Source organism: Arvicanthis niloticus, chromosome 27, assembly GCF_011762505.2.
Source record: "Arvicanthis niloticus isolate mArvNil1 chromosome 27, mArvNil1.pat.X, whole genome shotgun sequence".
Classification (NCBI taxonomy): domain Eukaryota; kingdom Metazoa; phylum Chordata; class Mammalia; order Rodentia; family Muridae; genus Arvicanthis; species Arvicanthis niloticus.
Window position 1 is genome coordinate 24,655,047 of NC_133435.1, and position 15,937 is coordinate 24,670,983.

A 15,937-nucleotide genomic window follows, 5' to 3' on the forward strand; every position below is an offset into this window, starting at 1 on the left:
CTCAATCTCAACAAAACCAAAACTAAACGAAACAATCACAACAACAGCAAAATAGTCATGTGTGTGGGAATGAGAGCTATAGGGAGACAGGAGTTAGTGAGGGTGGGAGGGCGGTTAGAGGGGATCACTTTCAAGAGTTTGAATGCCTGCCCTTTACACATGACTGAAAACGCCAAAGAACAATCGCAATAAAAGTTATTTTAAAGAAGGAAAGGAAATCAGATCTTTGTGATCATAGAAGAAATGTTTATGGTGTTACCTGGGTTTACCAAGTTTTTTTGTTTGGCAGTAAAATAACTCTCTCCTCTTCCTCATGTTTGATAATGTCTTTTGTGGAAAAGTGAGCAAGAAGCTCTCGCCCCCAGGTCTCTGCCTCCCGATTTCCTGGGGTCTCTTGGTTCTAGCATCCATGGGCATCGCGTGATAGGGCTGCTTTTGTGATGAGAAAGGCAATTTGGAAATTTTTCTTACTTTTTATTAGGACATACACATTGAATATCACTGATGATATTCAATTTGGATTGTACAAAGTAATCATCATTATAAGATTATTATTATTATTACCAAAGCTGAGAGCTATAAATAATTCACCATAATAGATTTGATTTTTTTTTCTTTTCCCCAGTTTGCCTTTCTTATGTTATATACTTTGTATATGAGTTCATGCCTTGGATATTTAACAACTGTTCTGCTTATCTCTAGGGCTTGTTCCATAAATGCTGCATATAAAATTAAAATCAGTTTTCCCGGTCAAGAGGAGGACATGGCACTTAAGTTTTAGGAGTTTTAATTCATAAAAGCCAAGATCTATTATGCAATTTTTAATGGATTCCTTAAGGCCATTGATTTTCGTAGTAGTTAGTTGAGTAAATACTTAATTTATATGTGGTGGACTTGCAGTTTAGATATTCCAGGTGATTGCCCAAGGGAGAAAATGTTTAACAGCTACTTAGTATGTGAGTGTTTTGGGGCTATAATCAACCAAACATTCAGTAATTTAGGCAGCTAACCCAGAAAGTTGGCAACACTTAAGCTTTACTTAATAACTGTGACTGTGCCATAGTTAAAAAGCAACGTTCACTGGCAGCCTCTTGAGGAAAAGCCAAAGACCAAAAGACGGGAGCTGCCGATTCAGTGAGTGTCCTTTGCTCTCCTGGCCCAGGGTGAGCCAGCTCTGCACTGCACTGGAGTTTGAGGAGACGTTCTTGTAGGGAGCTGTAGGGCCACTTAAACTTGGCCTGTTCAGTACTGTTCTTGGTTCTTGTTCTCAGTGATCGGAAGGAAACGCACCTGGCTCTTGTAAAAGACAGATTGTCAAACTGAGGACTTTCCCCAGGGCATCAAGCTCCAAGATATTAAACTAGAACCATCTGCCCAAAGGGTGTAGGAATGCCATAGGCTTCCATCTAGGGAACGGCAGTTTCAAGCCCATTAAGGGCTGGGATGTTTAGGTCTGGGTGCCAAGGAAATTAGAGTCAATGATTTCAGAGGCGGAGGCAGAGCGAAGGAGGCAATTAACACCTTTCCTACTAATAGCAAGAAGCACTTGGGTGGTAGATTCTGGAGCTGAGGAGAGAGGCGATACCAGTGCTGAAATTGTCATCCAAATTAAATTAAATTAAAAAAAAGAAAAGCAAAACTGAAAGCAGGTGGTTTTGTTTGACACATTTATTTAACTTAAAATCTTGTTTACCTAGCGTTCTATTGTTCACAGAAATAAAAGTAGGGGTTGGCACATTTTTAGCATATATGTATTATATCCTAAAGTATATAATAATCTATATGTAATATATAGTAAGATAGACAATTATCTAAAACTACTAACATGGTTGCCACTCTCATTCACGCTTGAGATTTAAGGATTTCAGAAGTCAACCTCTAAAGGCTCTGAGGCTACTTTGGGGCCTGTTCCTCATTGCTTTACATTTTTTTATTTATTATTTATTTATTATTTATTTATTATTTATTTATTATTATTTATTTTTATTTTTATTTTATTTATTTATTTATTTATTTATATTTTTTATCTAATGTCCTGAAGTATCCGTGCTGCAGATGACAATGCGTGCCCTCCGCACATGGGCGTCACGGCTAGCACTAGCAGTACAAAAGAAAACCAGCCAGACATCGGTCCTCCTGTAGTTTACACTTTATGATTTGCACGTTTTGTTCATGTGATCCTCAGGGCAGATAAACTTCATACAGAGGTTCCCAAGGCAGCAAGAACGGCACTAAAAGGTGCCATCCTGAGACACTTCCCCACTTTCCTATGGCCAAACAAATAAGGAAAACTATAGTGATTTATCATACAGAAGCATCATGGGGATTATTCCTGCGAGGATTCTTGGAACAAGGATAGCACCTTTAACCGTCTTTTTGTGTAGTTTTAGGAATTAAACTGTGACTTAAAACACTTACAATCCAGAATGCTGACTTAAAATCTGTCATTCCGGGAATGAGTGAGGTTCCTTTATCACGCACAGTGAGGCAGCAGCTAGTAAGACATTATTGTTATGGATACACAGTTGTGACCTGTCTTCAGAGGAGTGCGGGGCCCCTGATGCATGAGAGGAGACCTGCATCCTGCTGAATCAACACACAGGGTATATCTCATGTGCCTTCCAAACTGCCGGACTTGCAAAGGTCCCTGAAGGGTGGCCGCGTCACCCCGTGCTTAGTGACCAGCATTGAACAGAATCAATATGCCTCGGAGTTCTTGCGCATGGTACTTGCGCTGGTTGTTTTGTTGCCTGTCACTTGGTGAGCAGCTATAGTCAACTTCTGCTCTAGCGCATGCGCATGATTCTTTTCAGAGGCCTGGGTGAAGAGCGAACTTCTAAAAGTTTGCTTAGGTAAATACACATTCTCTAAGTTGCACTATTGCCCTCAAGATCAGGCTGGTTGGAAAACTGAAGGCAGTGCATATCGGAGTCCTGACGGACCTGCTGGGTTTTCCTCCCAGGCTGCTCCGTTCTATACCTTCTAACCACCCGGTGACTGGACTTTCCTCCTGTTATTTCTGTACAAGCCCACTTTCCTCCTGTTATTTCTGTACAAGCCTCGGCATATTTGTCCATTTCCTATCAAGGGCGGAGCAGGGTCCTCATGAGTCCTCTGCGCTGGAGCCTTGTCATGATCTCTCGGGGCTGAATTCACACCGCACCTGCCCAGAGGAGGCTATGAACGCTTACATTTCCCGCTTTCTTTTCTTCTCTCCCCACCTCTGCAAGTTCAATTCTTAGCCTTGTCCCAGGGCTAAGATTTCCTCGCTCACCATGAGCTAACATTTCCTCATGCCTCTCACTGGTCATCCGCTCCCAGCCCAAGGTCAAAGGCGCTTTTTCCCTTCTTCCTCTGAATGCTCAGGGTGCTAGCTCAGTCTTGGTGACTTAAGTCTTCCTTCCTTTTAACCCATATTGTATCTTCACATGCTTGTTTCCCTCCCCCAAACAAAATGTAAAACAAAACAATAAAAACTAAGAGCACCCAGAATTAGCTGAAAGGCAAAGGTGGAGGTCTTTTTCATCCTTGTCTCCCTCTTGGTGTCTCCTAATTACTAAATTTTAAGTCTATTGCTAGCCTCTACTGTGAATAGTGTCGTCTTACATATGCACTTAAGCTATGTGAGTGTGTTTAGAAATCACTACATTCTAATTTAATGTTCTCAGGGAGAACAACTTAAATTATATATTTCTCTGATTTCAGAGGGAAAATCTGTAAGCATGGACAAAAATAAAGAATTCTCCAGACCTTCCCTCTGCTGAGAATTCTTGAAGTTATTTGTGACTCACAGGTTGATGGCGTCACTAGTTCCCGCTGTCATTGCTACACCCAGCATCAGTGGCATCATTCACCGAACTCTTTATCACCACATCATCATTTTCTTTCAAAAAGAACCATTCACTCATTCATTTCTTCAGGGGATACTCGATGAATACCTTGTACAGGTGTGTTGGGTATGCGTGCACACGTTCATGTGTGTGTGAATGTGTGATGTGGGTACATGTGTGGAGAGGTGAGAGGTTAGTATTGCACATCTTTCTCATTTGCTATCCACCTTATCATTTGGAGCCAGGGTCTCTCACTGAACCAGGATCTCGGAAACTGTCTAGAATAGCCAGCCAGAGATCACCCCAAACTTTAGAATTATAGACTTGCACTGCTGTGCCTGGCTATGTCTGTAGGTGTCAGGGAATTGATATTGGGTTCCCATGCTTTCATGACAAGCATTTTACTGTTCGAACTGTCTCCTTGGTTCCTTAAGTACCTATGAATTAAATAAGTTTTGAAGTGATGGGTTCTTATGAGCTACTTCTATTTTGGGGATGGGAAGAAGGAAGTTGGGGTGAAGCTAATGAGCCCGAGAAAGAAAGCCTCCCCACCCCCCACCCCCCCATCCCCCCACCCCCGTTGCCATTACCCAACTGTCTCTCCCTACTTCCCGGGTGAAATGCGATTGTTTTTAATGCTCACTTGGTATGGTAAGACTCGAAGCAAACTGTCTTTTGCTCCTATTTTTTAAAACTAGAAGAAAAAAAAATGCTCTCCCCCTCCTCATTTGCTCAGATAATGCAGAGGAGTGAGTGCACAGTGCTCCCACTCAGCCCCCCTAAGATAATATACTGGAAACATTTTGGTGGGTGTGAATCACTCAGACAGCATTCTTCACTCAAAAATAGAAACTTGTCTTATTTGTTCCAGATGTTATACAGCTGCAGGGAGGTTAAAGCCAGTGGTCCTGTTTTCAATGCAACCAATCTCTTAACTGCATTTGGAATTTCTTAACCCATGAACTCATGTTGCTTGCTCTGAGACCTGCACAGTTTTATGTTTCTGACTGCTTCCATTTACAAACAACTGTGTTTCATGGGAACTACACTTTAGAATTAATGAGGATACATCTGTTGTGCAAAGGAAGCACGTCCTGTTTACTGCTGTTCCCACCTTTCATTGATTGGGACCTCTTTAATTTGAGGCATCAAGTACTTCAGAGACAGTACATGAAGAAAAAGAACAGGAGGAATTAGCTGTGTCCACATGATGCTTTCTAGCACCCAATCTGTCCAAATCACAAAAATGTTTGATTTGGAAAAACTAAATTGAAGAAAAATGATTACAAAAAATACTAAATATAAAAATGTGATTATTATAATTCTTAGTTATTAAAACATACACATTATTGTGTTTCTTAGTTTCTTGGTAGGATTATAAAAATTGTTATGTTGGGCTCATGAAACAGAATATCAGGGCACTTTGAAATGGTAGATACAAATTATGTAGGGGACATGCCTGTTAGTTTAATTCCTGGCCTTTAAACTTAAAGTCCATGCTCTCTTACATATATTTGGGAAGAGGGAACCAGATCTCTTGGGTTACTGCTTTCCCAGGGAGAGGTTTCTTGAATTATGGGTCATGGGCAAGCTGTGGGATCACTATTGAAGGTTGTTCTTCTTGGGCTTAGTTGAGGCTGAGTCAGGCTGGTGCATCTGAGAGGCTCTAGAGATGAATGAAGCAAGCAAACACACACGAGCCTTCACATCTATCTGTGAATGTTAATAGGGGAAGTTGCTGAGTCTCTCAGGGCAGTGCCTTCAAGTGAACGGCAGCCCACAAGTTTGTTTCTTGGCATTGAGGCCAGCATTCAATTCTAGAAAGTAAGTGTGACATTAGTTTTACCCTTCTGAAGATCAAAAAGATAATATTAATCTGCAATTTAAGCTTTTAGCATGAAGAAATAATTCAGATTACTTGAAGTCCATGTATTTTTTCTCTCTGTACATCCTTAAAATATATTGCTAACTAAAACAGATCTCCTATGTAGGTCAAATAGGTTAAGTATTATATTGTTCAAACTTATTTGGACATCTCTCCCACAAAATCTTAGTGAAGCTGTTAGTAATTTGAGGTTTTCTTTAAATACACATCCTAGCTTCTAAGAGAAAATCTCTGTGAATGCCGTTCAGTCAGCTTTCTGAACTGACTAATCACATTTCAGCATTTTACAAAAGAGACCCTGCTATAGAGACGGCCTTTACCAAACTTATTCCTGATTAATGTGGCTTTACAGAATTTCCAGGCCCTCATTTCACTAAGGACAGACGTGTGATAAAGAAAGGAGTAGCATTTCCTCTAAGGACATAGCAGTAGACAGACATTCCTTTGCTCTCCATCCACTATCTCCTTTCCTGGTCCCAGAACCCACGTTTTTAGTTGGGTGCATGTCACCTAAAGAAAATCAATGCCACTTCCCAAACTTTTGGACATCTAGATAAACCACATCTAGGCACACGGACCAGGGTCATGAGAGGATTTATGTGCAGAAGTTTCTGGGAAATTTTCTTTGAATGCAGTGGGAACATTATTGCTATACAGTCTCATGTCTTGTGAGGTAGTCTGCTTTGCCCACGCCTGGAGACCATTTGGGCTCCAGAATAGCTCACACTGGTCCTGGTTCAGGCAACCTTGAATGCCACTGTCTAGACTGACATGCAGGAGGAAAGCAGGTTCTGTCCAGCTGAAATCTGCTCCTCCATTTGAATGTGATCACAATCCATACTATTTCTTGTACAATTTCATTCTTTCACTCTTTAGATGGGTATTTATTGAGCAAGTTGCAAATGATAGAATCTGTATTAAGTCACAGTAAATGAGATTTTGGCTTTATAACTCTAAAAATTTAGATTTCTACCCCATGCATATTACACAATTCTTATGCTTTCATTCTTGTTTTGCCTTTGGATTTTAGACTGATTTTGTAATATGAATGAACAGCACCAACAACAAACCCAAGTCAAAAACAAAGGTACAAAGAGAAAATCACCAAAGCTAATCAACACCCAAGCGACTCTAGCATGCAACAAGGTTAACTCGAAGTTTTAATCCCTAGACATAGAATTGATAACCAAAATGGGATTTTAGCTTTTGAAACTATATAAGACCTAAACAGTGGTCCTTGATGAAATTCAAAGTATCAAAAGATGACATGTTCTTAAAAATATTTTAAGGAAATATTTTCTAAAGTAACACTTAACAGGTGTATTTATTTTTCAATTGCTGTTGGCCTTGTGACAGAGTCTGTCTTCGGCCAACGTTGGTTTAAGAGCTCACTGTATAACTCAAGGTGGCCTTGCTTCTAGCAATCCTCTGCCTCACCCTCCAAGTTGCTGAGATTATAGCTAAAAAACCACCTCCACAGGCTTCATAGCCACGTTTGTTTTCAATACGATTTATATAGAGAGAAGGATAAGAATTCCAGCTACAAATAAAAGATAGGACCCCTTCTTCACTAATAATGTACCCCCAATGGAAAGACCTGACTCCTCAATGATCAGTCTAAATCTGCTCTTAGTGATCTTCCCACTTGGAATGTCTGCTTCAATCCTGTCTAAACTTCTTTTTATAATCTGCCAAACTTTGGAGGAATGCTTGCCTGGAATGCTTGTCTGTCTACCTTCCCTTTCTCCTTCTCTCCCTCCCTTCCTCCTTCTCTCCCTCCCTTCCTCCTTTTCTCCCTCCCTTCCTCCTTTTCTCCCTCCCTTCCTCCTTCTCTCCCTCCCTTCCTCCTTCCCTCCCTCCCTCCCTCCCTCCCTCCCTCCCTCCCTCCCTCCCTCCCTCCCTCCCTCCCTCCCTTTCTCCCATCCTTCCCACTTCTCCCTCCTCTATTCCCTTCCTCTTCTCATCTTCTCTCTTCTTTCTCTTTGAATGTCCATGTGTCAAAGCAGGTTTTCACCTCAAATCTATAAAACAAACACAAAACTTCCAAGCCATAAGAATGTTAAGCATTTAAGCAATTTTTGACTAGGTAGAAATGCAACATATTTTGAAGAGATATGGAAGTATAAATCAAAATTACCTTTGGGTCCACATTGAGAATTTTTCTGTCCCTTTTATATTTAAAAAGTAAGCCTTCAGGATTGTCAGCAATCACTTGATAATTTGGACTTGAATTGCAAACAGCAATATGACTGTCCCAGTTGTAAAAGCTATAAAAATAAACATTTATAAGTAATTAGGAAATATAACACATTAAATGACAGGCACTTCAGAAATTACTTGGGGCACTTTGTTCTCAAGGAGGATAACCAGGAAGAACCCATCTGAGATTTGAATTCTAGCAGAGAGATTATTCAGGGTTATTCTCCAATCATTTGGATATGTACTTAGAATGATTTTACATGATTTCCGGGTTTGGACATTGTAAGATTTCGGACTTATTCCAGTATTATATTCACAGGAAGTCAAGGAGAAAATTGATGCAATTTAAGATTATTTGTTCCTCTGCAGACTCTTTAGGGTATAAAGAGACTGTTTAGGGGAAGGAAGGGCAGACAAAGTCACCTCTTTCCATTCAAAACAAGTTCACATTGATTTATTTCTTCAGGATCTCTATTTCAATTCATTTCCCAGGGAGTGGAGAAGCTTTGAGTGGTTATCATAGGACAGGCATGTTTTGATGTATTCTAAGAGGATATTCATATGAGGCTGCTCTCATTTCAGAGAAGGCCAGGAGGCTAGGCAAGGTGACCTAGCATAGGCAAGGTCTTGAAAGTCATGTTTCAAATGGACAATATTTCGGCTCAAAGTAGGGTGTTTCAGAGTATGTAAATGCTCTTCCAGCTGGTCAACTACTCTTTAAAAAAACATTCTATAGAGGATTCCTAGCTTTCTACATGGGTTGCCTTTACTTTTCAAAGCTGAATACACATGGCCTATCGAACTGAAAGCCTTAGTACATGTTCTCAGTATATTCTCATTTTTATCAAAACATTTCTAATGTTATGCTTGCTTTTAAAATTACAAGTATCAAGGTAAGTGATTTTACACACACACACACACACACACACACACATTATAGACCTATCTATCTTATAAGTATTTGTAGTATGTGTTTTTAGTTAAAACAAGATTGATTTATTTTGTGTGAGTCCAGGTACAATTGTGGGCCAGAGCTGTAGATACAGGTAGTTGTGACCTGTCTGAGTGGGTGTTGGGAATAGAAATAGGATTCTCTAGAAAAGCACTACATGTTCTTTACTGTTGAGCCATCTCTACAGCTCTTGCCGTGTGCATGTGTAGTTAGTTTTCCTGGATTCTACCTCTGGGTTGTTTGGCCCATTATTGTCTCTTCCTTCTGTAAGACATGATTCCATTGATTACATTCTTTCGGAATTGCTACATAGATAAGGTGGCCTCAGTATTACATATCACATTTGTGTTACTGTCGAAAAACGTAGTAACTTATTGTGGTGGTCTGAATAAAGAACACCCCTATAAACTGAGAGAACATCATGATTGGAGGTGTGGTCTTGTTGGAGTAGGTGTGGCCTTGTGGGAGGAAGTGATCACTGAGAATGCGCTTTGAGTGGGCTTCAAATGCTCATGTCAAGCCCAGGGTCACTTTCTCTTCCTGCTGCCTGAAGATCCAGATGTCAAATTCCAAGTGACTTCTCTAGCATCATGTCTCTCTGCACGCCACCATGCTTCCAGATATGGTGATGATGTACTAACTCACTGAACTGTAAGCCAGCCCCAGTCAAATGTTTTCCTTTATAGGTGTTGTCATGGTCTCGTCCCAACACTCAGAACTGATTGCACAGATCTTGTGTTTTTATTACTGGAAATGTAAATCTTGATGAACATGGCTTCCTTTTCTGAGGCAAGGTTAAAAAAAATGGGGCTTGCCACTGACACCATGCTTTTGTAAGTTCTTCAGAAATCAGCAGAAGGATCTGTTTGGAAACTAATATATGGATTTGGGCATCACATTCCTTGCCCACCCTTCAGCTCATACTCTGGAGTCACACTAAAATGTTAGGTTCAAACTCCAGTACATAAGAGCAGCAGAGGAAAGGCTGAGATCTGGGCTCTCAGTGACAGAGGCATAGCGAAGTCTTGGCAGCTCGTTTGACTCTGATTCCTTCCACATTCAGTTTTTCTAATTCAGTTTCACCCAAAGAAAAAAGATACTTTGACCTCATCTTATTGACTTTCAGTTACGAGATCACTAGATTAGAATGGGGGACATGATGTGACTTTCAACTTGACATATGTGTCTAAATAATTATTTATGAGATATAAAGATCTAGATAATCCTAGCATGCCGCCTGAGTCATACCTGTGCTCACAGTGCCATGGTTTATATCGTACATTCCTATCTTGTTGCTCAGACTTTGGGTTAAGCCTTGTGGAAACCCAGTCAGATTTTATTAAAAAATACTCTTCATATAAAAATTGAATTTGTATAGTGCATGGTGCCTTTGGTGAAACCCTTGTTTGTCAATACTTTTTCTTCCTAAGTGACTTTATTTTCCTGCCAATTCTCACAGCTAGCGCTTAGCATCCAATAAAGAAAACTACTTAACAACAGATGCTGGATCCTGCTGTAAGCCTACTGAATTATCACAAATTTTCACCAAACCCCAGGAAGCAGAGACACAGTCTGCTACCTGTACATGTAGAACTAATAAGAAAATGGTGCCCGCAGGGTTTTAAAAGTTCAACTGTTGCTCACTTCCCCTCCCAAGCAGGCGTTAGGCTTTGGGAAACTTCCACAGAGGATAACCAGTTCCTGACATACAGGTGTTTACCTTCTTTGTGGGCAACCCCCTCCCCGCCCAGACTATAATCCAACTCTTTATTGCTGCATAACCACACCATAGAGATTTAGCCAATGGGACATGCGCAGAAGTCACATCTGGCACTTTTCATCATTACCCATACAAATGTCTACAGCTTTCTGTCCTTCCAACCAGCCGAAATGGAGAGGACAGGAAGCTAGGGCTGAAGACGTGTAGAGTTTTATGAAATGCTAGGACTAAAGAATTGAGCTGCCTGGGAAGATATTAGTGCAATGGTTTAGCATGGTCTCCATGTTTGAAAATGCAAAAAAAAAATCATCTATAGTCAACGTATATGAATTTATGTGTACACCAACATAAACTTGGGCACTTGTTTAGCTTTATTTGTCAACATATTTCGCCCCCACACAATGACCTGTCATGCTTCTTTTCTCTTAAGAAATTTAAAATGACAATGAGTATTGATGAGCTTTTCATGTTCTGCTCATACCAGTATACAACTGGTGCTTAGTCCAAATGTGTAGAACATTTAATGTTTGACAAATCAAACTGGAAGCTATTGTGAATCTTACAAAAATAAAGATTCATCTAGTTTAACTTCCTAGTTTTATATTGATAAATTAAGACTAACTGTGTAGTCCAATGCTCCATGATTTTGATCTCTGTGATTAGTACATCTAACCTTTTCTGCCTACAACAATGCCTGGTGAAAAAGCCAGTATGAATTAGGTGGATGAATGACTTTGCTGGGAAAAATTAAAATTTCAAGTTATTCTTTGAAAGTTTATAGATTATCATTGTTCTATGCATTATCATTATAAACTGGTTACAGTACTTGCTATATCTTCAATATGGCATATGTTATTTAACAGGATATATTCTTATATAAATATTTATTTTGCATACAGTATTCTGAAATAAGTTTATTAGTTCTATTTTCTGTCACTTGATTCTTTTGGTCCCTGATGATGGCTATCCTACCAATGACATGACATCCTTATTTCAAAAGTGAGTCTCCTCAAGTTTTCAAATGTTCTTGAGTCAAGAAGGAATCTAGAAAAATAATTATGTAAGGTAAAAAGTACAAATTTACAGCTAAAATAATAAAGAATTAAATATTATTGAATAATTTTCAAGTTATTCTGATTTTTATGTTTAATGTGTCTTTGCAACAGATTTACCATTTTTATTTGCAAATATTATGCACTGTAAAATCTGTTTTATTTTAAATTTAAACAAATCATATAATTTATTTTAAATTATAAATTATGCATTTCTCCCCTCTCCTCTGTTTTATCCTTCCCAAGTCCACTCCCCCTCTTTCCCTCTCAAAGTCATGGCCTCTTTTTTCTCTTAATATTATTATTAAATATGTTTCATATTTATGAATGCATATATAAATACAACCTGATGAGTCAATTTAATGTTGCTTATATGTCTATGTTTTTAGGGATGACTACTTGGTAGTAGATAACCAATCAGGGAGACTCATCCTTAGGGAAGACAAATTAGACAATTTTCATTTTGAAAAAAGATTCTAGGTGCCATTAGTACTGTTACTATCCTTTGACCTAAAACATTACTTTTTCCAGATGAATAATTTAAGATCATTTATTTTTAATACAAATATGAATATAAGAAAAAATTAGCAATAATTTTAGGCATCTGGTATCATCCTTCTTGGGAGGAAAAAAATAGTATATGTTTACATGTTGAAGATAAAGGAGATAAAAAAAATTGAAAACAACTTCCAGATATTTTTAGGTTTATAAAGTTTTAAATTAAACATTAGATAACTAAGAGCCCACATCATGGGTCAAAACTGTAACTCTAGGTTTAGGGGTTCCCAAGCCCTTTTCTGGCTTCCATGGGCATCAAGCACATGGTACACAACAGACATGGAAGCAAAACACCAACATGATAAACAAATGTAGATTAAATCAAACTAAAATACTGTATAACAACAATAATTAGTATACAGGACATTCCTATCATGTCCTGTAGTTAGTGTATCTCTATGGAAAAAAAAAATGTCTTGTGGATACAGTGATTTTACATGTAAAATCCTAGGCCTATGTGTTCTTTATGATCATAGGCATACGCCCTCAGGAGTCATCCATAAGCTTAGTACTCATCTGTCCTTGTCCTGGGGCCAAGTTAAAATAAATTTAATTAAGTCTTGAATAGGTTAGATCCTTATTTCCTCCGTGATTAAATGCAGTATTGAAGTAGATTAAATTTACAGTTAAATTTCCAGACTTCTAGAATTTTGCAGCTTATATACTCTAGGGTCTACTGGACAATTAAGGAGGAGGAACTCCTAAGACTAAAGGAAGACTGGAGAATGAAGGAGAAAGAGTCCTTTCCCAGCACTACATAACAGCAGACATGTGAGGATACCATGTGGGATTTGTAGAAGAGGCAAGAGAGCAAGTATATTTTATGCTCAAAGTCAGGGGCTAGGAGGATTTGCAGTGAAAGCGGGGCTTACAGTTAGTATTACAAATCACATGCCAGATTGTTAAGAAGGGGAAAGGTCATTTTATGCTACGAGACCATGTGAAAAAGCATGTGCATATGAAACATGGCAACACTGTTATGAACACTGAGTTTTAGTTATTTGGGCCATGTTGAGACCAAAAAACCAAAGTTAGACCCCCAAAGTTAGTGGGGACACAGACCCCAGTGGGGACACAGACCCCCCAGTGGTCCTTTTTATGGTAAGTAAGGAACAATAGGCCTATTCCTAGATGATAGCCATGGAAAAGAACTGCAGTGATGAAGCAACTTGCTCAAGATGTAGATTTGTAAAGAAGGATTTAAAAGTAGTGTGGATAATTACATTGAGAGCTGGCCAAGACTGGTTCAGGCAATCCTGGATTATACACAAAGCTGAAATCAAAGGACTGGATTTGAGAGGATACTCACCAGGCACATGGATGGACACATTGTCTAAGTGAGTGACAAGGATAGGAGTCTACATTTACTGTGATATGGTCATCTGAGTCTCTGTGAGGTAGCGTGCATTTGCTTGGATATAGAACACAGAAGAAGGAGCTGATTGTAGAAGGAGCAGTTTCAGTTCACTTCTGAACAGACTGAACTTTGAAATCCCTGGAAAACACCCAAGCAAATGAAAGCAGAGAGCTTGGCTTTTGTTGTTTCCTCTCCTTGTTTCTGCCACTTCCTCCAAGCTAACACCTGGCACACTATAGATTCCAAATGCACATTAATTGCATGCACAGTGTATGAGTTTCCGAAGCTTTAAGAAGCGTCTGTGATGAAATAATACATATGAAGCATCTGTGGTACCAATACAATTATCTAAATTCAAAGATGGGGGTGGCATAGCTGAAATATGCAGCAAAGGATGCAATCTGAGAACATAAACTTTATACAGAATAAAGAGGAAGCAGGATAGTAAAATGAAGCAATTTCATGCAGAAATAACCTGAAATCAAGAAGAACCATTATAGATTTATTACAGAAGAAAGAAAGAGAGAAGAAGAGAGGTGGGGGAGGAGGCAAAATGTGAGGGAAGGAGAGTGGGGAGGGAGGGAGGAAGATATATCAAACAAGGACAATAGAGATAGTAGTGGTCTCTGTCCTTGGTAGAGTACTTGCCTATCCAGCTGAATCTCCAGCACCACAAGACCAAACAAAAACCAACCAACCAAACACATCAGCATATACAACGGTGAGAAATGGTTTATAAATTAGATAGAGTATGAACAGTCAGTAAATTGGCGGTTTGAGGGAGATAATAGGGAGATAATTTGCAATGATGTAATGGGAGATGATAGTAGTGAATTAAAGGGAGGATGAGAAAGGTTAGCAAAGAAGACTAAGTTCTTAGTTCTTTCTTGAAAGAACTAAGAAAGTAAAGATAGCATTTCACAGTGATCTGAAAGCTAATGAATGGGTTTGTTTTCTTTAGGAATCGTACTGACCTTGGCTCCATGATGGAAAAAGACTCCAAAAGAAACCAGAGATCCAAAGAGACAATAACCATGAAAATATCCTTGTCATGGAAAATTTATAGGAATATGCAATCTCATATTTAAAAGTACTATGCCATTTTGTTTTTAAAAAGGTTTTGTCCTTTTATTTTGATATAATTACATCATCTCCCTTTTCCCTTTCCTCTCTTGGAGACTATTATAGAAAACCACAACCAATCAAAATCCAGGGTTGTGAAACCCAGCCCAAATGAATATATCTACAAACTACTCCCAAACATATAGCTCAAGGAACATTTCAGAAGATGGAGTAAGAAGACAGTAAGAGCCAGAAGAAAGGGGAGTTTGCTGTTGAGATCATCCTAGTCAGAAAGCTATGCCATCACTCTATACATATAATTATAATCAGAACATAGTATACTTTTATTTCTATCATTACTACATAGACGAAAGAGCTGGAGTTGAAAGGGGATAATTAAAATTTCAGGTTCAGATATCTATAGTGTACACTAAAAAAGCCTCAAACACAGGATGTAGATTCTAAGCCAAGCGCTCCTTTTAGTGGCCATTCTTAGGTTAATTTAGTTGGTACTTAGTAATATGTATTAGTTTATCCACAGTAATGCTTTTACTTTACTTGGTAAACAACATTGGCTCAACATTTTTCTTCTGATTCATAAAACACTTGCGAATAACTGCAATGTTCTCTGTCCGTTGACTATCTTTATACTGAAAATACCAGCTGTAGATTGATTCAAATATCTTCGTTCCCTGTGTAATTCCCCTTAAAATTCCAATTCAACATAAATAACAAAATAATCTTCAATTTCATATAAGAAAATCCTGAATAACAAAGGGGCTGCTGAAACCATTCCAGTATTCAAGTTACACTATAGAGCTATAGTAGGAAAAATAATTAGCGCTGGCATGAAACAGACACATTGATCAATGGGATTGACTTGAAGATCTCACATATGTTCACACATCTATGGATACCTCCCCCCGCCCCTTTTCTTTATAAAGAAGCCAAAAATGCACAGTAGAGAAAAATCAGAGTCTTTAACAAATGATACATGTCAAACTGGATGGCTGCATGTAGAAGATTCCAAATAGACCCTGCATAAAATTCAACGCCAAATAAATCAAGGACTTCAACATAAAACCAGATACACTGAACCTGATAGAAGAGAAAGTGATGAAGGGCCCAGAACTCAATGCAGAGCAAAAGCCTGTCTGAACAAGCACAGGCACTAAGATCAACAATTCATAAATGGGACCTCATGAAACTGAAAACAGCTTCTGTATGACAAGAAACAGCATCATTTGGACAAAGCAGAAGCCTATAGAATGGGAAAGTATCCTTACCAAGCATAAACCTGATAGAGGGTTAGTATTTCAAAT

The 15,937-nt window shown here is 38.8% G+C and overlaps 1 protein-coding gene across 2 annotated transcripts in view; it reads right to left on the minus strand.

The window, feature by feature from the left end:
* The window catches only part of Cfap299 (cilia and flagella associated protein 299), a 471,810-nt gene that overhangs the window by 8,858 nt on the left and 447,015 nt on the right, over positions 1–15,937 (minus strand). Inside the window, exon 5 of one of the 2 annotated variants that reach the window (XM_076926434.1) lies at positions 7,853–7,982. The exons of the other annotated variant lie outside the window; for it this stretch is intronic. Coding sequence (XP_076782549.1) covers positions 7,853–7,982 — 130 coding nt within the window. The remainder of the gene's footprint in view (positions 1–7,852; positions 7,983–15,937) is intronic. 2 annotated transcript variants of the gene reach the window in all.